The sequence below is a fragment of the Maniola hyperantus genome, chromosome 17, assembly GCF_902806685.2.
Source record: "Maniola hyperantus chromosome 17, iAphHyp1.2, whole genome shotgun sequence".
Taxonomy (NCBI): domain Eukaryota; kingdom Metazoa; phylum Arthropoda; class Insecta; order Lepidoptera; family Nymphalidae; genus Maniola; species Maniola hyperantus.
Window position 1 is genome coordinate 3,910,919 of NC_048552.1, and position 25,411 is coordinate 3,936,329.

The 25,411-nt window shown below is 38.2% G+C and overlaps 4 protein-coding genes across 5 annotated transcripts; 2 read left to right on the plus strand and 2 right to left on the minus strand.

The window, feature by feature from the left end:
* Positions 1 to 2,766: 2,766 nt before the first annotated feature.
* On the minus strand, positions 2,767 to 5,153 carry LOC117990237 (piggyBac transposable element-derived protein 4-like). The gene is made up of 2 exons (XM_034977700.1): positions 5,046 to 5,153; positions 2,767 to 4,464 (listed from the first exon to the last, which is right to left on the minus strand). Exons 1-2 carry the CDS (start codon positions 5,151 to 5,153, stop codon positions 2,767 to 2,769), a joined length of 1,806 nt encoding a protein of 601 aa, XP_034833591.1.
* Positions 5,154 to 7,170: 2,017 nt separating this feature from the next.
* On the minus strand, positions 7,171 to 13,163 carry LOC117990064 (pre-mRNA-splicing factor RBM22). Its single transcript, XM_034977509.2, has 7 exons — positions 12,886 to 13,163; positions 12,752 to 12,805; positions 12,164 to 12,657; positions 11,106 to 11,279; positions 9,494 to 9,636; positions 7,897 to 8,012; positions 7,171 to 7,441 (listed from the first exon to the last, which is right to left on the minus strand). Exons 1-7 carry the CDS (start codon positions 12,937 to 12,939, stop codon positions 7,259 to 7,261), a joined length of 1,218 nt encoding a protein of 405 aa, XP_034833400.1. The 5' UTR covers positions 12,940 to 13,163; the 3' UTR covers positions 7,171 to 7,258.
* A 548-nt stretch (positions 13,164 to 13,711) lies between these two features.
* Positions 13,712 to 17,996, plus strand: LOC117990066 (superkiller complex protein 8-like). Its single transcript, XM_034977513.2, has 7 exons — positions 13,712 to 13,874; positions 13,951 to 14,075; positions 14,872 to 15,038; positions 15,679 to 15,914; positions 16,581 to 16,768; positions 17,479 to 17,650; positions 17,854 to 17,996. The coding sequence occupies exons 1-7, from the start codon at positions 13,857 to 13,859 to the stop codon at positions 17,941 to 17,943; spliced, it is 996 nt and encodes a 331-aa protein (XP_034833404.1). The 5' UTR covers positions 13,712 to 13,856; the 3' UTR covers positions 17,944 to 17,996.
* A 580-nt stretch (positions 17,997 to 18,576) lies between these two features.
* LOC117990067 (superkiller complex protein 8-like) lies at positions 18,577 to 24,045 on the plus strand. 2 transcript variants are annotated; one of them, XM_034977515.2, is made up of 7 exons: positions 18,577 to 18,732; positions 19,844 to 19,932; positions 20,631 to 20,776; positions 21,100 to 21,335; positions 21,818 to 22,005; positions 22,522 to 22,690; positions 23,928 to 24,045. In XM_034977515.2, the coding sequence occupies exons 1-7, from the start codon at positions 18,715 to 18,717 to the stop codon at positions 24,039 to 24,041; spliced, it is 960 nt and encodes a 319-aa protein (XP_034833406.1). In that variant the 5' UTR covers positions 18,577 to 18,714; the 3' UTR covers positions 24,042 to 24,045. The 2 variants fall into 2 exon arrangements, with proteins under 2 accessions (XP_034833406.1, XP_069360177.1); XM_069504076.1 differs by lacking the exon at positions 23,928 to 24,045 and having other exon boundaries at positions 22,522 to 23,045.
* Positions 24,046 to 25,411: the final 1,366 nt, after the last annotated feature.

The following is a 25,411-nucleotide window of genomic DNA, read 5'->3' on the forward strand; positions in this document are numbered from 1 at the left end:
GTATCATCCTCAACATTGATTGCCATTGTGCAATCTAATAGATTGAATAGACAACCTATAGAGTATAGATTTCCAGATTGAAGTCCAAACAAAGTACAATTTTCAATAATTTATCCTCTTCAGGAAAGGCAAAGGTCGTGGACCATTCAACCTGGTAAGTTCAAACAAAATATTTTAAAAAATAATTATGATAATGGATAAAGCATCATGAATAATAATAAAGTTGACAAAGTACTCATTATGCTGCATACCAGCAGACAACCAACAAATTTTAAGAAAAATAAACTGAAATCATCAAAATTTTACCCAACTTCACTACTACTACTTTTACTAGACTTCATACTCAATTTCTGACCATGTATGATGTCTATGCTCTACAAAAATGGCGTCGTTACAGAGTAGATATATAAAACCAGGATTTATTTGGCATCACAGATTATAACATCTTAGTAATCTAAACTATATCGAAGTATATTTCAGTAAAATATGAGGTAGCGTCAGGAGCACAGATCTATATTTCTAATGACGCACATGTGTGCGTGTATCGGACCGCCCGGGATTAGGGTCAGAAAGGGGTCAGATCTGTCCAAGCATAGAGGCAGTATACAGGTGTTCATTGTAGGTGAAATAGGTAGATATAGTTTTTATTATTTCTAGTGTTTTTTTAGGTATGTTGTATTAAATAAATATAGTTATTTAATATATCTATAAAATACAGTTTAGAAATAAAACACAGGCCCGTAAAATATATTGCAACTTTATTTACTTAATTTTCTATTATATTGTATACTAGCTGACCCGCCCCGGCTTCGCTCGGGTGGAATTTAGAAAATCGAGGTGGGGGTTGAATTTCCGAAAATCCTGAAATACATAGGTATTTCTTCATTTGTTGCCGAATTACTCATAGATCTAAACTCCCCTCCCGCACGCGCACCCCCGCCTTGGTGACGCCCACTTCGCAACGGGCCGTGCAGCAGAAATCGTAATATTTTAATTTCGCCATAACTTCAAAACCAAACGTCCAATTTTAATCATTCAAAGACCAAATATTATCTCCATAAACTGTTCTTAGTGATTTTTTTCCAAAATAAAATATAGCCTATGTTACTCGTGGATAATGTAGCTTTCGAATGGTGAAAGAATTTTTAAAATCGGTCCAGTAGTTTTTGAGCCTATTCAGTACAATCAAACAAACAAACAAACAAACAAACAAACAAAGTTTTCCTCTTTATAATATTATATTGTATACGAAGCAGATATATTTACATATATTTATCTATATATTATATGGATATTAAATAAATATAGTTATATAATATATCTATGAAATACAGTATATAATTAAAACATAGGCTCGTAAAATATATTGCGACGACTTTATTTACTTCCGCCCCCCTCGAAATCTCAGATAAAAAGATATTTTTAAAATGGCTAATATACTAGAATTTACTTGTTATTTGTTTATATATCAAAATTTTCCCACTCGCTTCGCTCGCGCATTATTTTTATGTTGGTTGGCCCACAACTTTGACTACATATATTTAGTCTTTTTTTTAAAAGAGTCAGTCAGAAATGCAGGTTTATTATTTGGTATTTGTAGATAAGTTAGTTAAAATGTCCTCTCATACTAAACTTGCGCGCGGATATGGATCACAACGCGTAGAGGCTTACCGAGAGTTTTAATCTTTGCTATTGCAACCACTTGATTGAAATAGCGACCTAGACACAAAATTTTTAATTCAAACCAATCAATACTTATTCTCACTAAATAACTAGTAATTTAGTCAGTATTGTTAGTTTTTTTTTTAGTTTTTTTAAATTATATAGGTAGGTATTTAATTTATTACTATAAATTAGACTACATAAACAGTACATACTAATAATACACAAATGTATATAGCTATATACATATATCTATAATATACTACATATTTCTGTTTACATAGATAAATAATAATTCTTCAAACGATTTCTAATCCATGGAGAATCTGTAAAATAATAGAAAAATTACAAAACAAACATATGCAAATTACACATTAAAAATTAGGCAAATAAAACTCAAATCAGGCTTTCACGTGCATCGGAAGCATAAATAATAGGATAAAAACAAAAAGTAATTCTTTTATAAAAAAAAACATAAAAAAACGGTAATTTCTACCGTACAAAACAACAAAAGATTACTTAGGCAAATCTGTTATTTTACACACTTTGTGTGTGGTTCAGTGAATTGAATCAACTAGGAATAATGGAGGCATATGAATTTAAAGAAATAAAATTTAATCTCCGTCAGGCTGTCACGTGTATAAAAAATCTACCAATACCAACGGAGCAATAATTTTACAAATGGTTTTAAATAGTCAAATCAATCTATCAGTAAGAATCGAGCAATTTTACAAGTGTTTTTGAATTGTGAAGTGAATCAACGAGGAATAATGGAGGCATATGAATTTAAAGAAATAAAATTTTGTTGAGTACTACTCGAAAGAGAACGGGGTTTGCTTTTTCACAGCCCATTGTTTAACCGATCTTGACGAAATTTGGCATAGGCTCAGGAAAATCCATACTAATATCATAAATGCGACAGTGTGTCTGTCTGCTTACTTTTCACGGGCCAACAGTTTAACCGACTTCAATGAAATTTGGTACAGTTAGCTTACATCCCGGGGAAGGACATAGGCTACTTTTTATCCCGGAAAATTAAAAAGTTAAAAGTTTAGAATAATAATATATGGATCAGGGGGCACGGGAGTGCCCCCGCCAAGACGATTAATTTTCCTGAGTATGGAAATCTAGCCAACATTGGCCAACACAAAGAAAAACTTTGCACGCGCGACACAATGTGTTGACTTTACTATCTTTCCGTTTTGCTGCGCATCTGACACAACGCATCCTTTTGAATTTGGGCTGGCGGGAGGATGATCTGTTACGATTAACCTCACTGTGTTCGGGGAAATGCTCTAGATTCCGATCTAACCGGGCACAGGGGTTACCGGACCTTTCCCTCGGCTGGGCGCAGCTAGTGCCAAACTTCTGAGCCAGTTCTTCCGCCAGTTGATAACGAAACTGGCGGTGAGTCATTTTTTTTTGCTGTTGCCCAATGTTGGCGGTATATATGACGTAAGCATTTAAAATGGTTATATTCAATAACCGTTTAAACACTTTTATATACCATTTCATTCCCCGTTTTCTTTCCAGCAGGTACATCGACAGTTTCTGGTCCTTCAAATCCACGCCCCCCATAAACTTGTTGTAGTCTGCGACTACAGCAGGTTTTGCGAAGTTTTCGCCTGCTCGTCGGCCTTGTACAACATCGTCCTTATGGTAAGTCGACACTGTGGTGACCAGTTTCACATCTTTCCAAGAAACGACAGATACGTCACCGCAGTGGCGACTTACAATTGCCCCGCGATTTACCCTTTTATCGTTTAAACGACGGATATCGTCGGGCGTATCGACCTTGCGCCGGTTTAATGTGCCGACGACATCTGTCTTCTTGGTTTTTAAAAATCTGGACAGCCGGACGGAGTTATAAAAATTGTCCATAAACAATGTATATCCTTTGCCGAAGTAATCTTTGAAAAGATTCAGTACGACTTTTGCCGTCGCGCTTGTGAAACCAAATATAGGCTGCGTGGAAGACGTATCAGCTCCGGTATAAAAAATCATATTTAATACATAGCCGCTTGCCGCCTCGCAAAGCTCATAGCTTTTTATTCCGAAACGCGCTACTTTGGTCCGGATGCATTGTACCCAGCTCAAATGCCCTTTCCAAAGCAGCAGCGATTCATCTAAAGACAGTTCTTGGCGAGGTGTGTAAGCGGCTTTGAATTTTTGATTGAGATGGTCAATAACAGGTTTAATTTTGGCCAGTTTTCGTTGGGAGCCATGGGAAGTTACTTTGTTATTGTCTGCAAAATGCAAAAATTTCATCAAAAGAATAAACCTGTTCAAGGTCATCCGCTTCCTGAATTCTGGCATGCCGAGGACTCCAGTTGACCAGTACTCGTCAACGCGTCCTCGCACACACATACCCATCAATATGATTATTGATATCAGTCTATAAAGCTCATTAACCGACGTCTCCACCCATTTGTGTACTCTCGAATGAGCGGGGAGGCCTTCTTCGTGCTCATGGGCCTTCGCAATATACTCCCACGCATACCGATTCGTTTCCTCAGCGACGGAATTCATGAGGCCCTCGTCCCACAATTGAGTGAACAAACCTGATGGGCTTGTTCCCTCAATTCGAGCACCAGGTACCTCATGGAACTCTTCGCGAACTCCGGCAAAAGAAGAAAAGTCTTCCGACCACGCGAAACCGTCATCCGTCACCACATGTTCAGGCTGCTCCTCTGGCTCCTCCTCCTCTTCTACCAGAAGCTCGTGCAGGTGTTCCAGCGTCAGAGGTCCCTCCTCTTCCGCCTCGCTTCCGGAATCGAAGCCGTCGTCCAGAGGAGCTTCATCCTATAATAACATGCCATGCTACACCTCAATAAAAAATAATTTTACAGTTTTGGGTGTAGCGACTATTTTTATGAATCATTTGTAACAAGTTCCTATAAATTCCATGCAGATGTTGACCATGCGACTGAGTCCACACACAAACCTAAAAGTTCATAATAAATGACAAGGCTTTCTCTCCTTTTGTTTACACCCAAGGTGGTCAGCATTTGTAATATTGTTTAAATACGTTTAGGTCGGTAAAAATTAAATCTAAGAATCCAGCACCGGTTTTTTTAAATACCCAGTGTTATTGTTAAGTGCTAAGACCTTAGCCGCTGCTGCATTGTGTGCCAGTAAATATGGTTTTCTTCCTTTTTTTCTATACACATAGCGACTTTCCGATACAGAGATTATAACCGAAATAACTGTAACTAATAAAACTGTACTTACAACATTAGGTTGATCGAAATAATGTAATACTTCGATATCGTCCGACACCTGAAAATGCTCGGAACGCCATAACTGTGTAAAGACAGAATTCAAAATTAACTCAAACGTAATTAACTAAGAATTATTATCCAAACGAGTAGTATTTAACGTACTTGCAGTGAGCCGGACGGGGACCTCTCCATCAAAACTTGATCTGCAGCTAGCAGGTTTCCCTCTGGCGTTCTCTCCACTTGTCTGGCCACAAATAGTGGTCTAGGCATCGCTGGAGTGCTACTGGTGGAGGGGTTCTGTGTATATCAAAAATAATTCTTTTAGGAAATAAAAAATATTAATCTAATAATAAAATAAAATATTATAAAATTAATATAATTATAATATTATAGAAATCACAAAAAGGTCACACAGTCACATGTAGACAAAATAAAAGAAAAAAAATGAGGTAGGTACGGAACCCTAAAAATAACAGCTCAGTGAAACCACAAAAAAGTCTTAACATGTAGAAAAATAAAAAAAAAGTGAGGTACGAAACCCTAAAAATGAACCACAAAAAGTCTTAACATGTAGAAAAATAAGTTAGGTACGGAACCCTAAAAATAAAAGCAGTTAAACCACAAAAGTCTTAACATGTAGAAAAAGAAAAAAAGTGTGGTACAGAACCCTAAAAATGAACCACAAAAAGTAGAAACACATGTAGAAAAATAAATGAGGTACGGATCCCTAAAAATAACACAAAAGATAAATAATAATAGATAATACAAAAAAATCGTAGACAAATTCATAAAGATAAATATTTCTATAAGCATGGCGCATGTATAACAACAGCATTCGCGACGTTACGTCGATACACGAGTTGCCGCCATGTTATTTTTGCATGTGTGTGCGTGAATTTTGAATTCAACTCGATAAAAATTGGATTATAGAAAAAAATTACAAATTATTGTATAAAAACTCACTGTTATTTATAATGTCGATAAAATTTTCTCCAAATGATAAAAGTTACTCAATAAAAACATTAGAAAAACGCTCAGGAAATCAATTTGAAAACACAAGCGTCGTATAACGGTCACATCATGAAAAGTTTCTAGGACGAATTTTCGAAAATTAGGAGGTTTACATATTTTATTTATATTAGTAGCTTCTAAATGTAATAAATAACAATTAAAATAAACATTTACTTACCATTGTTCCGTTATTTACTATAAATAAATCACTTTCCAAAAATGCTCGAAGAACAGACGCGCACTTAACAGGTCTGGGCGAGGAAATGATTTTTTTCAAGACATTATTATGAAGTTAGGTTCAAGTGAATGTTGTCTGTGGTTACTTCGTTAATTTAGTTTCATACGCAAGGAATATTAAACTCTATTTCTTTGAGGATAATTCTTAAAATCGCCTGAAGCACGACCGCATCTGCGTGGTCAGATCTGACCCAAATCACCGGGGAGTGTTTGGTCGGATCCGATACAAATCGCTGTAGAAGCTGGGTTTATTTTTGCAATGGTGCCAACATAACGTCAGGGGAAAATGGGGGAAAAGTTATAGTGAACGGACTGTATGCATAAACCAGGGACAGCAGGAAGCTAAGTGATGCGGAGTGAGTGAGTTTACTCTGACGGAGTCTTGACTTTGGAAACAGGACAGCATTCAGTCCCTCGTATGGAAATAATAATAAAACAACTTGTATTACTTATGAGTAATTTATTTTACATGCTAAAACAGTTGTAGGTATGTCAATTTCATGATTATACAATGCATAATCATACAAAGTCTGTGGTGGGGACGCATGCGTATGGGCCCCAGACTGGCGGGATCTTGACAGTAGCTTTAAATATAATAAAAACAACACAATGTGACAAGGCTCTCTTGGCACTTGAATGACATTGACAGGGGGGCGCTGTTGGAAAACAAAGGCTCAGAATAATCAAACAAGAACGGAGGGACACTTGACGGCAATGTTAGTTCCGATTTTCGCCACGCGCCAAGATAACCTTGTCTCACTGTACTTATCAATCATTTATTTCAAATTTCAAAACAATAGTTTGTTTACTAAATAATTTTAAATACATATCAAAAATTGCGTAACCGGCAGGAATCGAACCTGCATCTTCTGGGTTCGCGCCCGATGCCTTGACCAGCTCGGCCACGGTTTCGCTTACCGCCTGTGACGAAATTTGTGATACGTATGTTCTCTCAGTACTGAGAGTGAGTTTTTGATATGTATTTAAAATTATTTAGTAATTTCCTTTAAGTGTAGGTAAAACACTAAAAAATTATAAAAAATAGTTTGTTTGTTTATTTGTAGACTGAATGATCAAAATGAAATAATATGCATCTGCACATCAGCAGGAAGCTAAAAGAGTCTGTGTTATGTCTGTGGTGCGGACGCATGCGCATGGGCCCCCAGTCTGGCGGGGTCTTGACTGGGGTAATGGAGCGCGGGCGGGGGCGGCACGGGGGGCGCCATGCCTCCCCAGGGAGCACCCCACGCGGGCCCTGCGTAGTGATGCAGGTTGAAGAAATCGTTGGGTCTATTTGGTGGTGGCGGCATCTGGGGGACAAATATAAATTTAACATTTAATCATCTCTTTCTGCGTCAAATTCCTATTGCTGAAAGTCATGACCTCTTTACATGAATAACATAATGATAGGTGTTCCTTGGGTTAATAATATGGTGGGTTGCCAGATCCTTCAGCATATAACTTGGTTCTGAGAATCACATTTGGATGCTTCGGTTTTCAGTTATTATCAGATATTAGTGATAATAACCGAGAAAAATTGTATAGCAAAATAATAAGCTACAAAAAATAAGCAGGTTTGCTTTATGCTTATTATTTTTTACACTTTTTCTTTCTTTCTGTAAATCAATGTTCACATTCACGTTTTTCATTTTAATTGGTACCTTGGTGCTCGTAAGTGCTAGACGGTTTATCTCTACATTTATCAGTACGACATAAATCTTAACCTTTGCCTCTCAAGTGGACAAGATAAGAAATTTAACTTTACCTGTGGTGGGAATGGATGTAAGAACGCTGGCGGCGGCGGTGGCAGAGTTCCCGGCAGACCAGGGACAGGCTCCAACGCTGGCATTGCCTCATTCTTGTCGTTAGGGCCTTGACGACCTGTGAAGGAATGAAAAGCATAAAATAGTTAACAAAAACTAAACAACTCTAAAGCCGGGGCTCAACAGCGATATGCGTCCACTTGTAGTGCATTTTGAATACGCACTCGCCATATTTGCTGTGTCTACTGTCATGTGAAAAGTTACATGACAGCTACACTACATACAATGTCACGATCGCAATCACCTCTGATTGGTTGACGCTCGCTCACTATTGGCTACAATGCATTTGTTGCAACAAGAATCGCACGCCAATCGCAACATAGATTGTAATGATGATTGATGCCTGTTTTACGAAATCGACCTACTGTTTAATAAGACTATGATCTAAGGGTACACCGTACTTTTGATGACAGTTGACACAATAGCGAGTGCATTCCTGTGCATTCTCAAAATTTATGCATTATAATATTCCATACAAAATGACTCCTCACGCGACATTTTAACACTATGGGTCAACTGTCATGTCAAAAGTACGGCTCACCTTTAAAATAAGGACTAAAATCCTGTCAAAACCTGTCACCTTCACCTTTGAAATGAGGTGAACAGCTGAAGAAAGCTGGTAGGCTATAATCATTTTAACAAGATTTTCAAAGTTAATAAGAATAATACCTGTCTGCCCTGCACTTTTCATTCAAACTTCATCTATCATGATCAACTTATCGCCAACCCACTACTGAGAACAAGCCTCTCCACTCAGAATGAGAAATGTTAGGCCATAATCTGCCACACTGGCCAAGTGCAGATTGGCAGACTTCACACACCTGCGAGAACATTATGAAGAACTCAGGCATGCAAGTTTCCTTGCGATGTTTACTTTCTTTTTAAGGACTAAAATCCTGTCAAAAACCTGTCACTTCACAAGTGTAATTCAAGACTTAATTATAAGATTTGTTACCTATATTGTAAATGCGAAAGTGTGTTTGTTTGTTGGTTTATTGGTGTGTCCTTCAATAACGTCGCAACGGAGCAACGGATCGACGTGGTTTTTTTGCATGGGTATAGTTAAATATCTGGAGAGTGACATAGAATAGAACAGAATATATTTTTATTCAAGTAAACTTTTACAAGTGCTTTTGAATTGTCAACCAGTTTAATTTACCACTGGTTCGGAATGTCGTTCTTACCGAGAAGAACCAGCAAGAAACTCGGCGGTTGCATAGGCTTTTTTATCACAGAAAATCAAAGAGTTCCCCCGGGATATATAAAAAACTAAATCCACGCGAAGTTGCAGGCATCAGCTAGTCTAAATATATAAAAGGAAAAGGTAACTGACTGACTGACTGATCTATCAACGCACAGCTCAAACTATTGGATGGATCGGGCTGAAATTTGGCATACAGATAGCTATTATGACGTAGGCATCCGCTAAGAAAGGATTTTTGAAAATTCAACGTCTAAAGGGGTAAAATAGGGGTTTGAAATTTCCGTAGCCCACGCGGACGAAGTCGCGAGCATAAGCTAGTTTAATATAAAGTTTACCTTGAGATTTCCCCCACTTGATGGTGAGCCTCTTGCCGCCAATGACCAGGCGGTTGAAGGTCTTCTCTGCAGCATGCTCGGACGCGCTGCGAGTGGTGTACTGCACAAAGGCGCATTGGGCACGCGGCACTAGGGTCAATGATCTGTAAAAAACAATGAGGTAAGTATTTTACCCTTTTTTGAAAAAGTGTCTTAATTTGTTTTAAAGTGACAATAAATTATCAAAAATTTACAAAAATATTGTATTAAGTAGGTTAAGTAAGTTAAGAAGTGCATGCCCAGAATCAAACCTGGACCTTCCGACTGATTTCCTTCACTGTTAAAGTAATTGATATTTATGTAATAGGCTACTTGACTCATTTTCTAACTTGACTAATTTCGTCCAATAAATGATTATTTATTATAGTATTTTGCTTAAGACAACGAAATATATCAATAACAATTATTAAAAACGCAGGATGGATATATAAATCCAATTTAAAAAAATACAGTTTTTATTTTTATTTGAAACTCAGAAAACGCTGTCAGCCATGATGTGACGTGTGTTAAATATGTAAACAAACAAATGTCATCCCTATTGACTAACGTAGTATCCATATATATAAAATTTCAAGTCCTGACTAACTTATATATCAACGCACAGCCTAAACATCTATACGGCTGGTTCTAGATACATGAAATTTGGTGGGTGTATTCTTTGTAGGTAAAGAGAAGGTATCCACTAGGAAAGGATTTTTTGAAATTCCACCCCTGAGTGGGTTAAATGGGGGTTTGAAATTTATGAAGTCCACGCGGGCGAAGTCACGAGCATAAGCTAGTTTTTATATATTTCTAAAAACTCATAGTAAACGTAAAAAATTATCGTTTTCTCTTTATAAATTGAATAAGTTATTAAGTAAGACTTACAACAAAGTGATCTTTGCAAAAATAAATTTGGGTTGCAGTCGTTAGTGATATAGGATCCCTTTAAGCAAGTCTTCGCGTGTTACGTATATTTATTTCACTGGGCACTCTAATCCACAACTTTCCTGTGGTCTTTATCGATGCGTTTTTACATTCTCGGATGATACAATAACGATAATTACTATATTTTTCATGTAAACTAGTATAGAAGTCATGTTTATTAAACTTTGGTAGGTTATGCTGTTGTTTACAAATGCATGACGTCAGAGCACAGATAATCTATCGGCCAAACATGGCCGACAGTGTTTTCACCTGTCTATGAAAAATATATTTTTAAATTAAAGTTTTACGGTTTTTAGGGCGCAAAAAAATATAGTGTTAATTTTTTTGATCTAATAGGACAAATATTAACCATTTAAGACCTACTTAAAAAAAGTGTCAACTAGCCTATTGCTTAAAACCGTACATAACTGCAAAAAGTTAGAGGTGGACATCTTAAACACAACATGCCTATCGTGGCTATCGTGGCTATTGTGGCTATCATGGCTAACATGCCTATCATGGCTACCATGCCTATCGTGGCTATCATGCATATCATGGTTATCATGACTATCTTGGCTAACATGACTATCTTGGCTAACAGGACTATCATGGCGATCATGACGACTATCATGGCTATTTCAAGGTTAAAGTTATCAAAAGTTCATACCTTATCTCCCCATACTGATAGAAATGTCCCCTCAGTTCCTCTTCTGTGATATTCTCGGGCAGGTTGCCAATATACAGGGTGGTGACGGTGCGGTCCTCGGGCGGCGGCAGGGCTGGCATGGCGGCCGCGCGGCGCATCAGCTTCTCAGCTACTGGGTCATTTACACCATAGTATCTGGAAAACAAAATATGCAATTAATTTTTATGGAATTTGGAAGTTAAGCCCTTGGAGAGACGCCTGCAGTGGTACAGTCATGTTATGAGGAGACCCGAAATTCACATGACCAGAATTGTAATCAATGTTAGCGCTGGACCCAGACAACAGGGAAGACCTCAACAAAGCTGGATGTCAGTAATATTGAAAAATCTTAAAACAGTCCAAATTGACCCAATGACTACCCAAATTAGAACAACATGGATAAATATGGTTAGGAGAGCCGACCCCCAACTAACCATGAAGTCCTGTGGGCACTCTTTGATTTTCCGGGACAAATAGGAGCTTTTGTATCAAATTTTGTTGAAATAGCTTAGATGCATGGGTCATGAAAGCTAGCAGACAGACAAATACACTTCCACATTAATAATATTACTAGTTTAAGCTAGCGACTTCGTCCGCGTGGACTACACAAATTTCAAATCCCTATTTCACCCCCTTAGGGGTTAAATGTTCAAAAATCCTTTCTTAGCAGATGCCTACGTCATAATAGCTATCTGCATGCCAAATTTCAGCCCGATCTGTCCAGTAGTTTGAGCTGTGTGTTGATGGATCAGTCAGTCACCTTTTCTTATTATATATTTAGATATTAGTAAGGATATTTTTTAATTTATGGGCAGGGCTCACAATTCAAAAAATTGTTACACTTTGGGGTCCCAAGGTGCTACAGCGGTGACCTCACACTGGAAACTGGAGGGGCAGACACCCACTAGCAGGACAAATGACATCAAACATGAATTGCAGGGAGCTGTTTAGTGAAATGATGTAATTAATTGGAGTATTCAGCTTCTTGCAGGATTTCACGAACACTGCTAAATCACTAAATAATCTGAAAAAATATGTACCTATCCTTTATATTTTGGTCTGCTAATGGATCATCTGGGTCTGTTGGTTTCTCATGCCTGTATGGACACTCTTCTCCTCTCCTACACTCCCCTTTCACCCAAAAAGAGCAAACATGAGGTCTATTTCTCTTATAATAAGGAGCAGTTCTCGCCAAACGCAAAAGAAGGTCAGATGCTCCCTTTGATTTCAATGCAGAGTTGCTTGGCGTTGTAGCATCAAACTTGGACATTTGACTATCTAGATTCTGTATATAATATTCCTTGTTCACTTCATTGCGAGGTAGATCATCTTGAATTTTTAGAGCTGCATCTCTCACTTGTATTGGTAATCCATACTCAAGGTCAAGCAGACACGTTTGGCAAACGTTTTTTAGCTTCGAGCATGTTTGACAAATCTCAGTCTTCTTAAATCGCATTCTCGCTCCAGGGCACCAACGGAAAACGGTGAACGGGCGAATACAGATTTTACATTCCTTGCCGTACTTCTCCTTGGTCTGCACCAAAAAAACAATAATTAATAACACATACCTATAGGTAGGTAGATCTTTCGTTATTCTGGCTGATATCAAGCAAATTCGAAATACTTACCATACGAATGTAGGGGTTATCCCCAAGACACGTCGGACATAAAATCGGGAAGTCCTGGAAAAAAAATGTTTTACTGAAACATCAGATAAAATTCAATCTTCAACAAGTATGAACAATATCGTGAAATAACTCACTGAATCCTCCCAATTTTGACGATTGTACGTGTTTGTTGATTTGGACATAGCCATTGTTACGTTTGTTAAGGACTACGCTTAAGACTGCACGCAAGGTAAAATAAGAACGACAGACAAATACAGCGTAGTCGATTAATTAATTTAATTACAAAACAAACTGGATTTTCACTTAAAAATATAAACTTAAGCAAGCTTTGCCGACCAGAAAAAAAAACTGATGAGTAAAGAGTGAGGACTGGTGAGGACTTCGAGGACTTCACCAAGACTTCACTACCTTACCTAGAGTACCTACCTAACTAAACTACCTACTACCTAGGTACCTACCTACCTACCTACTTCACTTCATTGACAGCGCCATTTTTGTACACAGACTATTAATTACATTTTTATTTTATTTTTTATTTTACGGCCCTGGATAACAGTCCTTTAAGGCCTATTGCGTTTTTGTATCCACAGATGAATAAGTTATTTAGAAATCACAATGCATCACGCATTTTTATCTTCTGTGAATATTTTTTTTAAACTATTTTACAGCTCCAGATTTAGGGTAGCTCAGGACAATAAATTTAATTTACTCTAAACGGTCACACTATACGAACTCCGCTACTCGTCTTGGAATGTTGGCCGAATAGTTGGAATTTGGACTGTTGGACGATAGTGTGGAGCCGGAACGTCGAGAACAGCGAACTGTCAAATCGTCAAATCTTAAAGCAAGGGGTGAAGCCTGAAGCAGTAAATGTATTCTGTGTAAATGTTTGGTAAATGTATTCTGTGGCGGCTCAGGTGAAGCACAGAGTACATTATATAGGTGAAGGGGGTGCACAGATTAATAGGGATATGAGGGGGTGTTTCTATGTTCTATCTGTTCTGTTTTGTTTTGCGGTCTGTTCGTTTTACTTGGTTTTATTTTGTGTAATTTAACAATTATCGTATTGATAGCATTACATTTAAACTCGTGTTGCTCTACTATTATGTCTATAACAACACTGGTAAATAGTGTAGAACTTTTATCTCATAACTATAACTTAAGCTAGGAAACCCATTTTGCTTATCTCCCTTTTTCAGTATTATTTGCAACTTAAAAAAGAAAATGCTCATGATGATGCCATATGGTGTTGTAGTTGGAGTCAAATTAGCCGTGAAAAGAGCAAAGAAGTGAGTGAGAATGCCGAAAATGTTGAAAACTCGCAGTATGTTTTTATAACCTCTTATTCTCTTATTCATATTTTTAACACGAAACCGGATTATGTTAAATGAACACTTATTTTCATGTGCTGTTTGCAACAAATGTTAAGAATTTCACAAAATATTTTAGAATTTATACAATAAACATTTCTGTTATATAGTGAGTAATATTCTCGCAGTGAAAAATTCTATATGTTGCAAGCTATCTCTATGCACAATTTCATCAAGATAGGGTCAGCAGTAAAGTCTACTCTCGTTATTAGTCTATTTTGAACTGACTTTAATGAAAATAAGATTCAGCCTACTTAATATAACTGGGGTTTAATCTTTCCTTATAACTATAAACTAAGCATTAAGCTTGCACTAGAAGTGGACACAACAATAGTCGTGAGGTCAGGATTTTAACCCTATACAGATTTAAGTATGTCAATACATTGTTGAGTATGATGACGTCTATGCACTAGATGAGGCAGAGTGGTTGTGGTTATGATTTATTTTTATTGTGACTTGTGATCTCTCTCCAGTGATTTCTTTTAGTGGTATTATGTGCACACACTAAGACAGGCATTTACAGTGGAACAACCCAGGTATCTTTAAAACAAGAGTGAATAGGCATCTTCTAGGTAAACGCGTCTCATCTTAGGCCACATCATCACTTTCCATCAGGTGTGATTGTAGTCAAGCGTTTACCTAGAATGAATAAATAAAAAAAAAACAGATTAAGTCCATCCACCTAGTTGGGGATCAACCACATGGTACCTTCCACTTGAACATGTACAACAAGGTGTTCAATGGTTTTAGGGATTCAAATCACTCGCAAGAGCCTCCAGAGAACTATATAATAACGGGAGGATTGGATGACATCATCAAAGTGTGGCAACTAGAAAATGGAAAGTTGGAAATCAAGCATCAGCTGGAAGGACACTCGCTTGGTGTCATTTCAGTGGTTGTTAGTCCTGATGGGAAAAGTAAGTACGATTTACTACTTTTGCAACTACTATGACTGCAACAATAACAACTATTTTTGCAACACAGTGTGATTGTAGCTGTCATTCATTTTTATTGTATTCAAGCAGCGGTAAACCATTGTATGACATGACAGTTGATACATAGTGCAAATATGCCAAGTCCTTTGCACTATATTACTAGTTGATGTTTGTGACTTCTAGATTTAGATTTAAATACTGTCTGGATTCAGTTTCTTCAAGAATCCCATGGGAACTATTTCATTTACTGGGATAAAAATTAGGACTGTAATTTTAAATTTAAATGTTGATCTGTTGTTGTTCCTCGCCACAGACTATAACAATATAGTAATTATATGCTTACTAGCTGATGCTCGTGACTTCGTACGTGTGGTTTCAGATTTTTTAAAATCCTGTGCCTATGCCTAAAAAAGTAGCTTAAGTTACTCTCCAGGTCTATGTCAGGTTATGCAAATAATCACTCAATCCATCCGTAGCTCCGTTGCGACGTGATTGAAGGACAAACCAATAAACAAACTTACATATTTTCGCATTTATAATAATAATGGTGCTATTATTATAAATGCGAAAATATGATGAATATATAAGTAAGTAAATAAGTGAGTAAATAAACTAATTTCAGCCCTAGCAAGTAGCTCCCAAGACTCTTCTCTAATATTATGGGACATAGCATCAGGAGAGAAACTAAAGACCATGGAGACAGAGACCACGGATGTGTGGACGCTAGACTTCTCCCCTGACGGCAAGCATGTGATCTCAGGCAGTAACGCCGGCAAAATAGCGATATTCAGTGTGGAAAGTGGCAAGGAAGAACAGACCTTGGACACAAGAGGGAAGTTCACACTTAGCGTCGCTTATGTAAGCATTTATTATTTTTTGAAAAGCGATATATGTAGCATAGATGAAGATACCCAACATTTTAGAGCCTCAATAGCTCAACGGTTATAGGAGCGTACTGAAAACCGAAAGGTCGCTGTTTCAAATCCCACCCATTGCACTATTGTCAGACCTACTCCTAGCACAAGCTTTACGCTTAATTGGAGGGGTAAGGGGAATATTAGTCAGCAATTTGGCTAATATTCTTTTTTAAATAAATAAATAAAAAACAATTTGTTGAGTGAATGTGTCTGAAATGCAGTCAAAAGACGTGAAATTATGGATATGTTTAATCTAAAAGGAAATTATGTGGGGATATTTCAAAGTGTTCTAGCTGTTCCTACTTCAGAGGCAGCCAGGATGCTTTTTGATTTTAAATTAATATAGTTGTTATATATAATAAGTTGAATGTGTACAGTTAGTTTAAGGAATGATGGGATTGGCATTCTTTACTTTTAAGAATAGCCCCAAATAAAATATAGAATTAAAAAAAAACATTTTCCTAAAGCTCTCGTTTGCACAAGTATCAGGCAGGGCTCGACATCCGTTAATAAAGGATTTTTATGAATTGAACCACAAAAGACGTAAAATAGTCCACGCGGATGAAGTCGCCGGCATAAGCTAGGTATTATTATACTTTTTTTACAGAGTCCAGATGGTAAATACATAGCAAGCGGCGCTTTAGATGGAATCATAAATATATTTGACGTGGCACAAGGCAAGCTGGTACATACTCTGGAAGGGCACGCCATGCCTATACGAAGCTTATGCTTCTCTCCTGACTCACAACTCCTACTGACTGCTTCAGATGATGGACATATGAAACTTTATGATGTGTGAGTTAGTTTTGTTACTGATCATTTATGCCCGCAACAGGAAACATTGATGTGCTAAGCTATAGGTCGAATCGCGTTACAGCAGCGCGGCACAAAACGTCAAAATATTATTTTTTCAAACATTTCGTAGGTACAATGCGACAAGGCTATCTTGGCGCGTGACGAAAATCGGAACTAACGTTGCCTTCAAGTGTCCCCTTTGTTCTTGTTTGAATATTCTAAGCCTTTGTTCTCCAACAGCGCCCTCCTGTCAATGTCATTAAAGTGCCAAGATAGCCTTGTCACACGGTATGTTGCATATTATCACACTCAAGCGATGCAATATTGGCACCATTGCTTTTTTTTAAACTGGTTTTAGGGCTCTGGGTTCTAGCCCTTTTGAGCTTAACCATTGCTTTGCTTGCTTTATTTTTTAGAACTAAGGGTTTATCATTGTGATATAGTGTTTTGCAATGGTGCCTACGTAATATCAGGGGATAAAATTACATATAGTGAATCAGAGAATATTTTGACGCGAAGCGACGCGTCGTGCAGCGGCGCTCTAATGCGGTCTGGCCTTAAGACGCTTGCTTTTCAACCATGTACCTATTTGTGGATCTGTGGATCATTCTGCATTATTTTAAGGGTGGTTTGTGTCTGTGAATCTACCTATGTACAGTAATCTATTTCTTGTTTTAATACAATTAAACAATTCTTTACCTACTTTACAGAGTACATGCGAATTTGGCGGGGACGTTATCCGGACATGCGTCGTGGGTGTTATCAGTCGCCTTCTCACCAGACGGCAAGCGATTCGTTTCCAGCAGTTCCGATAGAACTGTTAGAGTTTGGGATCTGGATAGTATGCAGTGCCAACATGTATTCAAGGAACATAACGATCAGGTGCTTTTTTTTTATTCATTACTAGCGATGCCCGTGTATCGTTAGAATCCTAAACCTTCCTGAGGTGGTTTCCTGAGGGGTGACAGTGGTCACCCCTCCCGCATGGCTCACTACCGCTGGAGCTCAAGCAGGAGCCTACTCAGTTATGCACTATACCTTTAATTAGAATACAGATTTTTGAAAATTGTATCTATTATTTTCAGGTCTGGGGTGTCAAATTCAATGCAGAGAGCAATAAAATTATATCAGTATCTGAAGATAAAAGTATCAATATATATGACTGCCCATTATAATATTAATCAGTGCTTTATTTATAAATATTAAAATAAGCTAGTAATAAAGCAGGTACTTGCGTTTTATTAATTAATGTTAAAATCATTTTGTGGATCTAGTTTGTAGGGTTCCGTACTCGAAGGGAAGGGTGCCAACAAGAGTCTTGAACCCTTTTACTAAGCCTTTGCTGTCAGCGGGCTGTTTCTCGTGAACCGTAATAGGTAAAGAGTTTAAATTTTCACAGAATGTGTAATTCTATGGCCGCTATAACTGATTAAAAGTGATATCTCTTGTACAATGGTACGGAACCCTTCGTGTTCGAGACTGACTCGCACTTGCCGATTTTTTTGAAATCTCGTAGGATCTTCCATTTTCCGGGATAAAAGTGATTTTTTGCATGGTATATTAGGCATACTAAAATGATACCTACTACACCATGCAAAAAATCACGCCGATCCGTTGTTTCTTTGCACAGTTTCTTTGGCAGCACTGCAGCACAGCTAAATAAAGTAAGAATCTAGAGCATAAAAAAAAACTTTGACGTCATTATTGTTCGTGATCAAAACCAGAGACAATGCTCAGAAATGATTGATTTTTTTTATTTATTTAAGAAATGATTGAACTATGGATTGAACCGAGACCATAATAAAACGACAAATGTCTGATGTCACCAAGTTGTCAAAATTCAAAGTGTTCAAAAGAAGGTTCAAAATCAAAACAAAGGTTTTGATTCTTGCATACAAATAAATATTAAATAGGAAGGGATTTTGTAAACTCGTAAAAGTTAGAAAATGCCAGCAGCTGCGGTGGTAAGTAAAATAGAACTATTATTTTATAGACTTCCGTCGCCTAGATACTTCCATAATTTTATAAATTACTAGATGATGCCCGCACCTCGCTTGCTTGAATTTAATAAATAAATAAATAAAATAAATAAAATAGCCTTTATTCTCTGATACAATAATTATACATCTTATATTACTAACTAACCGTATTACTAATTTCTTATTTCCTATTATTTAATTATCCTATCCTATATAATTTATTCTAAAAATTGGTAACACCAGCAATTTACAGATCAGGTTGTCCTCTTTGGACATAGGCCTCCTCTAGACTTCTCCATTTTTTCCTATCTAACGCCAATCTGCGCCAACCCTTTGGCAGGTCATCCTCCTCCTCCCTTGCTTGAATTTAGGTTTATTAAAATCCTGTGGAAATTTCGATTTTCTGGAATAAAACTACGAATTCGTAGGACGGGCATCCGTCTCCGCAAACTATCTCTATACCAAAGAAGACCGACCAGTATTGGGCCCAGTCTTGTTACAGAAAAAATAAAAATTGGAAAAATCCTTATTTTATTATAAACCAAAATCACAAAAACAATTCGAGTTTACAGTTGCCAAATATAGAAAAATACTAAGGGAAATTGGGATGGTATACGGTAGGATTTGGTAAGTAATACTTTATGTTGGCAAATTTTATCCACTTAAAGGAAACCAATCTAAACAGATCACTAGTCATCTAATTATTATTACTTGATTGATAATTGCAAAAATATTGTTCAAATAACACATTATCTAACACAACCTTACCATGGATTTGAGCCCATATATTATTTTGATTATGCAGTTGTCACTCAAACTGAAACTAAAGCAGTCTAAAGGAGGTATTTTTGTCTAACAAATCACACTAATTTGGAACTTGTAACATCGATTTCTGGACCCAACGATGTATGGGAGATGGTCGGTCTTCTTTTATTAAAATCGGTTAAACATATGGGCTGTGAATAGCAAACAGAGAGACCTGCTTTCGCATTTATAATATGGGTAAGTGATATAATATGGGTAGTGATTATTAATATGAGAGTATGGAATATAATAAGTCTAGTGTCCAGCTGGCATAACCAAATATTTTTTTCAGTACTCACTTTTGATTAAAAAAGAAAATGCACACGAAGACCCGATTTACTGTTGTGTGTGGACAAGAATAGCAAATAAAGAGGATCCAAAGTAAGTAAGAAAAATTTGTTCTTAGATTTAAGTCTTCATAAAACTTAAGTATATTTTAAAGCCAATATGTATTCATTCCATACATTTTTATGGATTCATAAATAACTAGCTGATGCCCGCTACTTCGTACGCGTGGATTTAGTTTTTAAAAATACCTTGGGAACTCTTTGATTTCCCGGGATAAAAAGTAACCTATATCACTCTCCACGTCTTTAACTATACCCATGCAAAAAATCATGTCGATCCGTTGCTCCGTTGCGACGTGATTGAAGGACAAACCAACAAACCAATAAACCAACAAACAAACACACTTTCGCATTTATAATAACGGTACTGATATCAATCTTTTTATCTTTCATCTCCACGGTAAGCCAATTTTAAGATCAACAGCTGTATACTGTGTATGTATGTATGATATTATAAAACAACTAGCTGCCCTGGCGAACTTCGTTCCGCCTAACAGTCGATTAATTTTTTTAAAATTATTCTCTCCATAAGAACCATCCTCGTACTTCAAGGAATATTATAAAAAAAGAATTAACGAAATCGGTTCAGCTGTTCTCGAGATTTGCGATGACAAACACATTTAGTTATTCATTTTTATATATCAGATGATTATCATAATCAATAATTATTATTTTATATCTAGTGTTACTGTTAGTGTTACACTGACATGTTAATTTCTTAATTTTATGTAGGAAAAGTCAAGAGTACATAGTAACTGGGGGACTCGACAATCTAGTAAAAGTATGGTCATTGGAAAATAATAGATTAGAACTCTTACACACACTAGAAGGTCACTGTATGGCAGTTGTCTCCATTGCTGTTAGCCCAGATGGATATAGTGAGTGAAAATTTACATTCGTTATTCTTCTTTTCTTTCTTCTTTTCTTTACATTGCTGAAGATCGTGACTCCATTCCATTAATCACATAATGGCAGGAGCTCTCTTGGGATAGTAATTCTTTGGGTTCCCAGATCCTTCCACATACAACTCACTAAGAGAACAGAAAACAAACAACACTCAGCTGATGTTAGTGATAAATTAATAACCGGGAGCTGTGCATTGATAGATCAGTCAGTCCGCTTTTCTTTTTATAAATTACAAGCTTATTTCCGCGACTTCGTCAGAATTAGGCACATTTATAATGAATTTTTCATTTTGTAGCAATAGCGTCATCATCCTTAGACTCGACCTTAATAATCTGGGAGCTCACGACTGGCATCAAAGTACATGAAATAGAAACGGCCAACACAAATGTATGGCAGGTGGCATTTTCACCGAACGGAACACAACTTGTATCTGGCAGCCATACTGGCAAGCTGACAGTGTACGGGATAGTGAAAAATAATGTGGATTGTGTTTTGGATACTCGAGGAAAGTTTGCTTTGTGTGTTGCTTGGGTAAGTCAACCAATATTCTACCATATTTTGAAACAAATTGTTACATACTCTGTGTTCCTGTAACTATGAACCCTGCTGTTCGATTGCAGTAGAATGGCAGCTACAATGTCACGATCACAATCACCTCTGATTGGTTGATGTTCGCTCACTATTGGGTACAATGCATTGTTGCAACAAGATAAGCACAAATTCAGCCAATCACAACAATCGAGATTGTAATCCTAGGTAATGATTGATGCAGGTTTTCAGCTGTCTGGATGTATTCCTTCACCATATGCTTAGAACTTGCTACACAAATTTTCTTACAAAATATAAGGTGTTGATTATGAATTTTTTACTTTGTAACTGCATGAACGATTTTTTTGTATAATCCAAGGGAAAAGACAGTTCCCGCGGGACGCGGACAAAGTCGCGGGCAACAGGTAGTCGATAAATAAATAATTTATCGAAAGTTCGAAGTTAAGAAGAAAGTAATATTTTAGAGCAAAAATGGACAATGCATAGCGAGCGGTGCGGTAGACGGAGCAGTGCACTTGTTCAACGTAGCACAAATCAAGCTTGTGCATACTATAGAAGCGCACACCGAGATTGTGAGAAGCGTTGACTTTTCACCCAACTCTCACCTGCTTCTGACTGCTTCTAATGACGGATTTGTGAAGATATTTGATGTGTAAGTAATATTAATAAATTCCTGTATAATTCGCTCCTATTTATTCAATAAAGCGCAGGGTTAACTTGTGCACTTAATAGAAGCGCTCAGAAATTGTGAAAAGTGTTGACTCTCAAGTGCCTCTCACCGCTTCTATTGGTGGATTTGTTGTGTTGCACACTTGGTTTGTGTCCTATTTATTGAATGTAGTGCAGGGTTAAGTTGTGCACTCGGTAGAAGCGCACATGGAGATTGTGAGAAGCATTGGCTTATCACCCAAATCTCCATTGCTTCTGACCGCTTCTAACGACAGATTTGTTAAGATATTGATTGACGTGTTAGTAATATTTAGTATATTAATCGTTGCATTTGTCTACTTGTGTTTCTTTAACCAATGTGGCACAGAGCAAGCTTGTGCGCAAGATAGAAGCGCCAGACGCTTTTCACAGAATTGTAAAAAGCTCGAATTTTCACCCGACGGATTTTTCTTTGGCATTCATCGTAATTTTTTCAGAATAGAATTTGTTTTGCTGACAGGGCAAGTGGTAACGAAGTGAGCAAGCTATCATTGAAGTCTTGGGGGCTGAACGCTCGCTTCTCCCCCGACGGTACCCGGCTGGCGGCGGCGGCGGGCGACGGCGCGGTCGTCGTGGCGCTGCTGCACGACACGACACTGCTGAAGACCTTCCGTGAACACACTGATACGGTAAGGGCGGAACGCTCGCTTCTCCCCCGACGGTACCCGGCTGGCGGCGGCGGCGGGCGACGGCGCGGTCGTCGTGGCGCTGCTGCACGACACGACACTGCTGAAGACCTTCCGTGAACACACTGATACGGTAAGGGCTGAACGCTCGCTTCTCCCCCGACGGTACCCGGCTGGCGGCGGCGGCGGGCGACGGCGCGGTCGTCGTGGCGCTGCTGCACGACACGACACTGCTGAAGACCTTCCGTGAACACACTGATACGGTAAGGGCTGAACGCTCGCTTCTCCCCCGACGGTACCCGGCTGGCGGCGGCGGCGGGCGACGGCGCGGTCGTCGTGGCGCTGCTGCACGACACGACACTGCTGAAGACCTTCCGTGAACACACTGATACGGTAAGGGCGGAACGCTCGCTTCTCCCCCGACGGTACCCGGCTGGCGGCGGCGGCGGGCGACGGCGCGGTCGTCGTGGCGCTGCTGCACGACACGACACTGCTGAAGACCTTCCGTGAACACACTGATACGGTAAGGGCTGAACGCTCGCTTCTCCCCCGACGGTTCCCGGCTGGCGGCGGCGGCGGGCGACAGCGCGGTCGTCGTGGCGCTGCTGCACGACACGACACTGCTGAAGACCTTCCGTGAACACACTGATACGGTAAGGGCTGAACGCTCGCTTCTCCCCCGACGGCACGCGGTTGGCGGCGGCGGCGGGCGGCGCAATCGTCGTGGCGCTGCTGCACGACACGACACTGCTGTACGACACGACACTGCTGAAGACCTTCCGTGAACACATTGATACGGTTGTTTTAAAACTTTGAATTTCAGTAGTTTGAGCTGAAAGTCGATATGCCATCCAGAGGGCTTCTCCTTTTATATTTATAGATTAGAAAAAGATGTCCGCCACTTCGTCCATCTTTATCGGATTTAGATTTTTCGAAAATTATGATTTTCGCGACAAAAAGTAACCTATGTCCATTCCCTACGATGCAAACTGTCGCTGTACCAAACGTGAAAATCAGTCAAACGGATGGGCCGTCAAAAACTAGCAGACAGACAGATAGGCACAATTTCGCATTTATAATATTAGTATGGACGATTGTACTTGTACTTTCATACAATGTTAATAATTGTTTTTGATATGTATTTAAAATAATTTAGTAATTTCCTTGAAGTGTGGGTAAACACTAAAAAAAAATAAAAATATAATAATAAAATTATTTATGTTAATAATTCTTCTTTCAGGCATGGGATGTACAATTCAACGCACAGAGCAACAGACTGCTGTCCGTCGGCAAAGATAAAACGTTGAACATTTATGAATGTCCAGTGCCCGCTAAGCCTGATATTAAAAAATAGTTCTATTGATATAATTTTTTACTTATAAAGACTGCCTTAAAATTGAAACAATGTGTATTTCTATTCTATGTCGTTATAACAACAAAGAATAAGAATCTCAAAATTGCTGCCATCCAAATTAAAAAGTGCTATTTCTTGTGTGATGGAACGGAACCATTCGAGCGTGAGTCTGACTCGACTCTGTCAGACGTACAGACAGACAGACAACAAAGTGATCCTATAAGGGTTCCTTTTTTCCTTTTGAGGTACGGATAACGGAACCCTAAAAAAGTATCCGAAGTTGCATTAAAAAAAGTGGGGGGTCTCTGAACTTTAGTTTTTGCTATGGTATCAAGTGGGATGTCAAAATATGAAAGAGGAGAAAATTCTGACTTCATAAAATATAAATATACTACATAATTAGTTATTACATTATTAAAATATACCTACTAAGCGACAGAAATTTTTTTAGTGGATTTCAGCATTTATTAAAAGGCGTTGTCGGGTTTTAGTTTCGAACTTTATCTTGTGCCACTTCTATGCCTGGTCTGAATTCCGTGGTTGCAGATTAGCTACTGCTAGCAACAAGTATTGATTCGGTGTGTACAAAGCGCAAAAGCCGCCCCTCTAAGCCGTAGGGTTTCTTGATTAATTTTTGGCGGTAAGAGGATTTTGTCTATTATAGCGCATAGACGTTGCTCGTGTAATCCGGCGATAGTGTCAGATCAGATTGGTATGTTATTTTTGCGTATTTGAGTCTTGTTTGATATCTATACTAATATATATTATAAAGAGGTATAGTTTGTTAGTTTGTTTGTAGGAAGTAATCTCTGGAACTACTGAACCGATTTTGAAAAATCTTTCGCCAGTGGAAAGCTACATTATTCCTGAGTGACATACATTTTTTTAAAGTAGAGAAAATTGCAATAAGCTACCCGTGCGAAGCCGGAGCGGGTCGCTAGTAATTTATAAAGCCCTCAAACAAATCATGCGACAGAATAGTAACGGCAGAATATTTGAAAAGAGCAACCGCCCAGTTTCTTGCTGGTTCTTCTTGGTAGTAAGGGTATTTCGAACCAGTGGTAGATTCAAAATTTCAATTACGGTTTTAAAGCACTTCTAAAAGTCTATCTTTCTATTTCATTTTCGAACAACGCTGAAGAATTATTGCAAAAAACCGGCCAAGTGCGAGTCAGGCTCGCGCAATGAGGGTTCCGTACTACAGTCGTATTTTTTCGACATTTTGCAGGATAATTCAAAAACTATGATACATAAAAATAAATAAAAATCTGTTTTAGAATGCACAGGACAAGACCTTTCATATGATACCCCACTTGATATAGTTATCTCACTTCGAAAGTTAAAAATACTAATTATTAGTTCATGACCAC